This window comes from Camelus bactrianus, chromosome 9 (assembly GCF_048773025.1).
Source record: "Camelus bactrianus isolate YW-2024 breed Bactrian camel chromosome 9, ASM4877302v1, whole genome shotgun sequence".
In the NCBI taxonomy this organism is placed as follows: Eukaryota; Metazoa; Chordata; class Mammalia; order Artiodactyla; family Camelidae; genus Camelus; species Camelus bactrianus.
Genome location: NC_133547.1, coordinates 75,309,886 through 75,319,922, shown reverse-complemented (window position 1 = coordinate 75,319,922; position 10,037 = coordinate 75,309,886). Strand labels below are relative to the sequence as shown.

The 10,037-nt window shown below is 42.8% G+C and overlaps 1 protein-coding gene across 2 annotated transcripts in view; it reads left to right on the top strand.

The window, feature by feature from the left end:
• Positions 1–228: 228 nt before the first annotated feature.
• The window catches only part of TENT4B (terminal nucleotidyltransferase 4B), a 57,575-nt gene continuing 47,766 nt past the window's right edge, over positions 229–10,037 (top strand). The window contains exon 1 of one of the 2 annotated variants that reach the window (XM_074370782.1): positions 229–1,290. In XM_074370782.1, coding sequence (XP_074226883.1) covers positions 662–1,290 — 629 coding nt within the window. In that variant the 5' untranslated portion in view covers positions 229–661. The remainder of the gene's footprint in view (positions 1,291–10,037) is intronic. The other variant, XM_010961762.3, reaches the window with a different exon arrangement.

Below are 10,037 nucleotides of genomic sequence, written 5' to 3'. Positions count from 1 at the left end.
GCGGCACGCGCCTCAGGGGTGCTGGGACGCCCAGGTACGTGCGACGCCTTCCGTAGCCGGCGCGGGGACGGTTGGCCCAGGCAGTTGCAGGCCACGCCGTGCCGCGCCGCGGCCTCTGTGACGCACGGCGCGGCCTCTAGGGCTGGACCGGCGGCGCGGCGCGGCGGGGGCGGAGCGAGCGCGGGAAGGTGGGGGGGCAGGGCGGGGGCGGGGCGAGGGGGCGGAGCCGGAGGAGGCCCCGCCCCGGGGCCGGAGTAGCGAGGACGCTACCGAGCAGGCGCGTCCGGCCGCCGCCGCTGCTGCCGCCGCCGCCGACACTCGCCCTTCTCTCGAGCCTCCGCTGCCGCCGCCATTTGCACGGGGACCCCGGTGACAGGGGCTCGGCAGAGGGGCGGAGGGAGGGGGGAGGGCCCGCGGAGCCCCTGAGGGCGGGTGCGACGCCGCCGGCGCCGGCCGGGCTCCCTGCGCGACCGCGCCGCCCGCGGCGGGCCCTGAGCGGCGGTGGTAGCAGCAGCAGCAGCAGCAGCAGCAGCAGCAGCAGCACAGCAGCAGCAGCAGCAGCAGCAGCAGCAGCCGAGGCCGGGCGTGCGCCTAAGGCGCGGCGGCGGCGGCGGCCCTGCGGGCAGCCGGGAGGGGCGGGGACAGCGGCCGCCGCCGTTTGATGGATCCGAGGATCGCCTGGTTCCAGCCAGAGCAGCTCGGACCGTCCAACAGTCTGTGGATGCAGATCTGGGAGACGACCCAGGGACTGAGGAACCTCTACTTCAACCACCACTGTCACAGCAGCGGCGGCGCGAGTGGCGGCGGCGGCGGCAGCAGCACGGCCACCGGCGGGAGCGGCAGCAGCACCGGCAGCCCCGGCGGCGCGGCCCCGGCCCCGGCCCCGGCCGGCATGTACCGCTCCGGGGAGCGCCTGCTGGGCGGCCACGCGCAGCCGGCGGAGCAGCGGGACTTCCTGCCCCTGGAGACAACCAACAACAACAACAACCACCACCAGCCCGCGGCCTGGGCTCGCCGAGCTGCCGCGGGCCCCTCGGCGTCCCCGTCCCCCTCGGCGTCCCCGTCCCCGCACCCCTCGGCGGCCGTCCCCGCCCCGGAGCCCGCCGACCCGGCCTCGGGCAGCAGCAATAAGAGGAAGCGCGACAACAAGGCCAGCACCTACGGACTCAACTACAGCCTGCTGCAGCCCAGCGGAGGGCGGGCCGCGGGGGGCGGTCGGGCCGACGGCAGCGGGGGAGTGTACAGCGGGACCCCGTGGAAGCGGAGGAACTACAACCAGGGAGTCGTGGGGTGAGTGGTGGCCCTGCGGCCTGGTGGCCTGGCCCTTGCACACGCGCAGCCGAGCACACGCCCACAGAAGGGGAATTTGGGGGGAGCCTGGATGAGGCCAGCCCCCGGCCTCCCTTCATTGTTGGTCCTCAGGGGACTGATGGCCATCCTTCCATCCCTCCACCATCCACACCTTCCCCCAATCTTCCTTAGCGGTCCATACCTTACCCCCCTCCCCCTCAGCTCCACGCCTTTTCTGGACATCCCGTCGGCCATCCACAGCTTCCCCTCACCTCCCTTAGTCATCCACATCCTCCCTCTTAACCGTCTACATCTTCCCTGGACCCCTCTTATCCATCCACTCGTTTCTCCCATTCCCCTGTCAAACACATCTTCCCCCTACTCCCCCCTTCAGCTCTCTAGCCCTCCCCACCTTGCTTCCCATCATCACACCCCAAAATGAAGTCGCTTAGCACAGGCAAATCATTCATTCCCTGAGAACATTCCTGGGTTGGTGCCTTTTGACGGTACAGGACCTGGAGGTGCTTTCCTTGCCAAGAATAGAAACATCCAGAAAAGCTCCTCCCCCTCCCCCAATCCCAAACAGGAATCATGTCAGCCCTGAAAAGCTTTGCCTGCTATTGACCCTTTGGCTCTTCTTTTTATTTCTTATTTTTTAAAATTCCCTGTTATCGATGCCTTCCTCTGTGGGGAGTGAGGAATGTGGAGACAGTTAAGTTTAGGCTGGTGGAGATGGTGAGCTCTTCTTCTGAGGCGGATAGAACTTTCTAGGAGTTCATGGTCCTTGGTCCTAGTTTCTCACTGTAAAGTAGTCATCTGGCAGAGACAGGCAATGCTTTTCTTTCTAGGGGGTAACTTTATGCTAATGAGTGAATGTTGCCCCACTAATGACTTTCTGTTTAAAGTTCAGCTGTTACAAAATGGAATCTTACCTGACCCCTGGTGAATTATGTACATAAGCAGGGAATCCAGCCAGATTTCCCTTCTGGAAGAGCCTTGTGCTGGAATCGTTACAGAGTTGTTGGTTTTTGTTTGTTTTGTTTTTGGTAAAATAAAGCTTTGAGGCCTTGTTTGTGTGTGTGTTTAGCTTGAATATGGAGAGTGAGCTTTAAAATTGCCTTTCATTTTTCAATCCTGTTTTACATTGGGGGCTATCTTAGGCAAAAGAAATTGCCATTAGTAATCCCTGGCAAAACCTTTTCTTAGATCCACCCATTCAGATTTGCCCTGCTTTGGCAAGCAGAGACAGTTCTGTGTACCTTTTTGAAGGTTTGGGTAAAATGAGTTGGTGGGTTCCATCTGCTTCTAGTGGGCTGGTGTCTGCTATATGCTACTATTACAACTTCCACCTTTTATGGAAAATATAGTCAAGCATTTTAGTATTGGCCCTGGGGTACATATCAAACCTGTCCTTACTTTATAGAAGGGAACCTTTTGGGGTTGAGTCCTCTGTTGCTAAGCTTCAAGGGCGCTCTCCATGGTCATCTCGTTTTAATAAAAGGCTCATAGTTCCACCCTGTTAGCATTTCCAAGATAAAGCATAAACCTGTGGTTTAGTGACAAACAAATTGATATTGAGGGATTCTGGTAGTTTCATTTCACAGGAATAAGCTCCAGTGAAGTAATCACTGCCAACTAAAACCTTGAAGTTCCCTAGTTTTGTTTCCCCAAAGCTTCTGCATATATGTTTAGCAAAGATAGATTATAAATCCAAAATACTGGCTGCCTCTCTTTTTGATAGGTTAGAAATTCTCTCCTCTACTTGGTATTTTACGTGGAGGATACTGTAAAAGGTTCACATTTCAACTTAGGTAGTCTTGTTCCTGATTCGAATATTATATTGCCTTCAAAGGGATTAAAGAAAGGAATTTTCATTTCCCAGAGGGATTACTGTTTAAAAACTGACTGTAAACCTGTTTTAAAACTGCTTATCACTTCATCAGACTTTCCATTCTTTTGCCTCCTCCTTTAAAGAATGTCAGCAGTTACAGACTTTTTTATTTTATTAAGTGTGTCTGGGTGCTTAAAAATTCTTGTTTTGACTGATGGATCCTTATTTCTTGACTTTTATAAAAGTTTTGCTGTTTTTAATACAGGTATTCAAAAAACCCTGAATTCAGAGCGCACCTCAATGTTATGCTATTCTGAAATTAGACAGAGTAAGACTATTCTGAGTTCTTGGGATGAGATTCACATTGAGCTAATAGGTTAACAAATTATGGTGGTCCCTGGCCTCTGAACTGACATGACTGCCGAGACAGAGAGGAAGAAAAGGCATATGAACAGTGGACTAGAACTGTGCCACATATACACTCCATCTCACATCTTTGATCTCTCTGTGTTCTCTGCTTTGGCCAGACTGTTTCACTTACTGCCTGAACACTCCAAGATACAGTTCAAAATCCTGACTTAGTTGCCTACCTTCTTGCTTTTTCAGGTTCCTCCTCTGAAATCTTGTAGTCCTTGTTTCATGCTCTTGGTATAGCTTGCTTATGTTTAATTTTCCTTTTATGTATATGTTTTCCCTTACCCATTAGGTCACTAGTTAAAATGAAATAATTTTTTTTTTAAATTGAGGTAAGATGGACATTTCTTAAGTGTAGAGTAAGATATTTGGATTTCGTCCTGATGTCTTCATGGTCCTCTTTCATAATTAAAACTCACCTGGGCTTACCATCTCAGGCTTCTTCCCCACGTAGCCACAGAGCCAGGGAGTTTGTGTGCTTTCCTTTTTATCTTTTTAAAGTTACTTTCACTTGTTCTATTTCTTGGGATTCCTTCCCCTTCAAGGCCTGGCTGTGGTGTAGGAAGTAGTCCACCTGCTCCATGAAAATGAGCTATAAGGCCTTTTCTTTTCAAAGATTTGATCACCATGGGGAAAGAAGAGATGACAAAAAGCAGCAAATACGGGAAACTTCTGGAGATTCAGAATCCTTGGTCCTGAGCCGTAATGTCCAGAAACTTCTCGTCGAAGTGCTTGGTGCTTATCCAAGCTCGTGAGGACAGGCTTGTGTTGGCTGCACTGCGAAATCTGTAGATTTTTTTTTCAAGGCTTGGATGACTTGTTCAAAATAATACTTTGGAGTTTGAATTTGGCTGTGGGACATCAAGATGTCCCTGCTGAGAAACTTGGGTTTAAGGAATAATCCTTGAACTGGGATGATGGGGATAGGAATGGGAAAGACTGACTGTGACAGGTACTACAAGGTAAGGATTTAAAGGATTCTGACTCCCTTCATGCTTTTAATAATGACTCTACAGCTTTGAATTTGAGTGATTGGGGAAATGTTGGTGTTATTTTTGAAAATAAGGGTTAGGACTGTTGGTTTGGAGTAAAAGGTTTGAAGATGTTTAGATAGAACTGTCTCACGGTGAGTTGAAATTTGGGGCTGAGATAGAGTTGTCTTTGCTGCAGCGAGGTGGTGTCCTTCCTTATGTATGTTGTATACTATGTCACAGTACGTCTGAGATGCTGACCCTGTTCTTCAGCGCTGGCATTATGGCCTCCTTCTAACTATTTCTACACAATATGATCAGTGGGATTGGTGTCAGTGCTGGGCCCCAAAGCGATCAGGCAGATTAATGTGAAAGAATTTAGAGGCCTTATTCCAGGGGTTTACTAAATATAATTTCTATGCATTTGCAAATGTAGTCCACACTAATTCTTTAGTGAACTAGGACCTTCAGGTTATTGAATTTTACTGCATTGGGGTGTTGGAATATGCTTTCGAGAAGACATTAGGTTTCCTGCAGTGTAGATTCTACACTAACAGTGTAATTCATAATTGAGAATTTCCCAAAATCTAGTGTACTGTGTTCAGCTAAGCTGTTTCCATGCCACGACTCATCTTTCTAAAATCTGTAGCAGTGAACACTGTCACTGTCAGAATCATTGGCATTTTAGTGCGAAATTTTTTTCAACACCTATAAAGTTTTTAGTCATTGAAAGGCAAAAGGAAACAATGCCTAGAGCTTTTTGGAGTCTACCCTGGGTTCACACGGAAGGTTTAGTTTTTTCAGGAAAGGAAGCATGGGAAAGGGATACTAGAAAAGTCTAAGGTACGGAGGGGGAGGGAGTGTGTATTAGAACATTTCTGGACCTGGTGTGATAGATGGCCTTGTGTCACAACTTCCTCCATGAAACCCCTACTGGTAAATTCTAGCGTTAAGAGTCCAGAAGGGTCCAGGGGAAGAAAATTCAAGGGCTCCCTTACTGACACTGGACTGATCAGATAGTCGTGGTTAGGTATTCTTGTACCTGCTGAAACGGAGAAAAAGTTAAGCCGCTTTTCTATGGGAAGTAGAAAAGCAAGCTGTTGTATGATTTTACTCAGCTTTCTATTTTTCCTTCTGTGGAATCCTTTAGAGTAACATTTAGTGGAGGAAGCTATTTCAGGATCACACCCACTGCATTGGAGGCTGTGTGTATTAATCACTTGAACACGCATAGGTATGGAGTAATCTTGACGGGCCTATGGGCCGAAGAAGAAGCTTAGTTGAAGAATTAGGGTCCAGTTCCCAGCAGCTGGTCTGAGACTCCTATTTGGGCTCTTAACTGCAGAACTGGCTGGACAGCTCAGCCTGCTTCAGGAATTCAAAGGACGGCCAGTAGAATGTTCTTGCTAACCCTCAGAATACTTGACATCTGCTACAGAACACCAAAAGTCTTTAAATTGATTTTAACCATGACATGAAGTTATTTTTTTTCCTAAGAGCATCTTTATTGAGATTGAGAATGGCGTTGAGCTCGACTTTTTATTAATTTGAACCCAGACAGCAGGTGATACATCCTCTAAGTTACTTGATGATATTAGAGATCTTTGTATACTGAGGTCTTTGGGCCCTGTGGAAGTTTGAGCTAAAGATTTTGGGAAGAAAATTGAATGTGGGGACGTTTTCATTGTGCACTGGCTCCTTAATGACTTGAACAGTTTCAGAGTGTGAAAAAAATCTTGCCATGAGCATAAGAGACTTCATGTGGTATCTGGTAACTAAACTCTGGAATTCTAGCTCAAGTCATGCTTTCTGTTGAAATAATTTGAATAGTATGCAGAAACCAGTGTTTTTGAATTAGGTGATTTATTAAATTAAAAGTGCTCTATAAAATCAGAGTGCTCATGGAGCCTGTTTATCATGTTCCATATATGCTATGTTAAACCTTTTGTATTGTATTTTTTTTTTAATTTTTTAAAAATTGAGTTATACTCAGTTTACAATGTTGTGTCCAATTTCTGGTGTACGGCACAATTCTTCAGTCATACGTGAACATACATGTATTCATTTTCATTTTATTTTCCACCGTGAGCTACTACAAGATATTGAATATATTTCCCTGTGCTATAAAACCTTTTGTATTTGTTATATTAACCTTCTTATGCATAGCCCCTAATTTTTTTTTAAACATTTCGTTTCGGAATATAGATTCACAGAAAGTTGCAAAAAATAGTACAGAAAGATCCCATGTTCCCTTCACCTAGTTTCATGCAGTGATAACATCTTACATAACTATAGTTTAATTACAAAACCAGGAAATTAACATATTGTTATAATCCATAGCCTTTATTCAAATTTCACCAGTCTTATATGCCCTCACTTGTGTAGTATATGAGTGTTTAGTTCTGTGCAATTTTACCCTTGTAGATTTGTGTAACCACCACCACAATCAAGATACAAAACTGTGCCATCACCTCAAAGATCCCTCATGCTGTCCTTTTATTTTCATACACACACACCCTCAGCTTTAACCGTGAACAACCACTTGTCTGTTCTCCATGTTTATAATTTTTTTCATTTTGAAAATGTTATATAAATGGAATCATATAGTACTTTACTTTGGCTTTTTTCCATTTACCCTAATTCCTTTGAGATCTATCCGAATTGTTGCATGTCTCAATAGTTCCTTCCTTTTTAATGCTAAGTACTGTTCGAAAATTTGAATGTACAATGGTTTGTTTAATGATTCACTTGAAGTACATTCCAGAAGAGTTTATAGTTTTTGGCTATTTCAAATAAAGCTGCTATAAACATTTGTGTACACATTTTTATGTGAACATAGTTTTCATATTGGGGGGATAAATGCCCCATAGTTCTGGGTCATTGGTAAGTACATGTTTAGTTTTAAAAGAAACTGCTGAACTCTCTTCTAGAGTCGCTGTATCAGATTACATGCCTACCAGCAATGTATGTGAGATCTGGTTTCTCTGTGTCCTCTCCAGCATTTGGTATTATCGGTGTTTTTTATTTTAGCTGTTCTAATATGGGTAGTGATAGTTGATTGTGATTTTATCATATCAGCCTTCTCAGAGATAACTCTACCTAATTTTAGTTTTAGTTTTTATTTTAAAAACTTCTTGGCAGTATTGAGAATGTCTACAATTAATGAAATCTCTAAGTAAAATTGACTTAAAAGGGCCTTATTTTCAATTTGCTTTCATTTTATTCTTAGCAGTATCATTTTAACTCTTTATCTTTGAACTACTTTGAATGTTTCCTTTACACGTTGATTTTTCTCAGTAGTATAAAGTAGAGCTTTATTTTCATTTTCTAAAAACATATAGAAAGGTAAACTGCAGAGTTGATTTCAAAATTTAGAGTCCTTCCTTTCATATGTTGTGAGTAAACTTTATTTTCTGTTGGCTTGGCTATATTTTGGCTAGTAAACCCTGTGGTTAGTGGTGGTTTTTTTGTTGGTTGGTTTGTTTGTTTACAGTATTTTTATATTTGAACAATGTCTTCAGACTGTGTAGAATAAATACTTTATCTTCAAATCTATGCTGGAATAACCTCTGTTTCATTGGAACCGTTTTCTGGACTGAAAATTGGAACCTGGTCTTTGATTTTTCCCTTACCAGTCCCTTGTAGTCACTGTTTTGATTTGGCCAAAATAACAGAACTTTTAGCACTGTCCAGTCTGTATTATAAATTGCAAATTTATTGACTTGTAAATTTCTGCCAAAGCAAGGGTAAGAATGATTAGGATTGTGGTTGTGGAGTTATAAAAGTTAACTTTTAGTAATTTGGATTTAGTTAAGTGTCAGGTCATTGATGAGGTTTTAAAATTTGATGTCTTTATTTCTTAAAGTTAGTTTTTCACCCTTTATTTTCTTCTTTGTTTGAGATGTTAACTACCACTGTTCCTTAGAATACTTGTTTTTAAAATCAATATATATTTTATATATGACTAATAAATGCTAATTGTCAAAAAACTAGAAAATACAGTGAAACCAAAGGAAGCCCCTATAATACTACTACCAGGATAAAACTACTGTTAACACATTTTGGTGTAAGTATTTTTACACTTTTAAATGTATGTATACATATGTTTCCTTTTTTCTGTCTGTCAATGGACTTCGCTATTGGTATACTTAAAATTTTTTTTTCAAATTTAAAGAAAAATTTTTCAAATAACAGAAATTTATTCTCTAGAGGCCTGAAGTTAGAATTGGTTTTTATCCTAAGATTGTTTTCTGTTTGGGAGAAGGGCATCAGAATATTGTGGACATACTTTTTTGACTTAAAAAAATTATTAATAATGACAAAAATCTTTCATATGAAATATATTTTGACAGCATTTTTTAATAGCCCATTATGTTTAGTATGACTCTGTGTACCTACCATGTGTGGACATGGTATTCCATTGATTGAATGCACCTTAATTTATTTCACCAACCTCCAACTGGACCTTTAGTTTGTCTCCAATCTTTTGTTTTTTATAAAAGACATACTTTTAGCTGAGCCTTTGCCCCAGAGAGGATTATTTCTTTTTTTTTTTCTACTTATTTTCACTGAGATAAAATTCACATACTATCATATTCACCCTTCTAAAGTGTGCAGTTCAGTGGTTTTAGAATATTACACAGTTGTGTAACCATCACAGCTATCTAATTCCAGAACATTTTCATCACCACGGAAAGAAACCCTGTACCCATTATCACTCCCCACTCTACCCTTCCCACTCAGATCCTGGCAACCTCAATCATACTTTTTGTCTCTGGATTTATGATTTTGGACATTTCTTAAGAATGGAATCATATAATATATGGCCTTTTGTGCCTGGCTTCTTTCAATTAGCATAATGTGTTCAAAGTTTAGTCACGTTGTAGCATGTATCAGTACTTCACTCCTTTTTATGCCTGAATATTCTAGTGTGTGAATATACTACATTTTGTTTGTTCATCTATCAGTTGATGGACATCTGAGTTGTTTCCACTTTTTGGCTGTTATAAATAGTGAACATTCATGCAGAAATTTTTGTGTGAGTACATGTTTTCATTTTTCTCGGGTAAATACCTAGGAGTGAAATTGTTGGGTCATATAAAGTGGCTATGATATTTTTCATTCCCACCAGCAATGTATGTGGTTTCCAGTTTCTCCATGTTCTTGTCAACACATTTCATTATCTGTCTTTTTGATTATAGCCATTCTGGTGGGTGTGAAGTGGCATCTCATTGTGATTTTAATTGCATTTCCCCAACGACTAAGGGTGTTAAGCATATCTTCATGTGCTTGTAGGCCGTATGTATATCTTCTTTGGAGAAATGTCTAAGTTATTTGCCCATTTTTGATTAGATTGTCTTTTTATTGTTTATTGTAAGAGTTCTTTATGTATTCTGGATAATAGACCCTCATTGAATAGATAATTTGTAGATATTGCTCCCATTCTGTGTATTGTCTTTATACTTTCTTGATACTGTCCTTTGAAGCACAGAGGTTTGTTTTTTCTGTTTTATAAATTTCAATTCATCTAT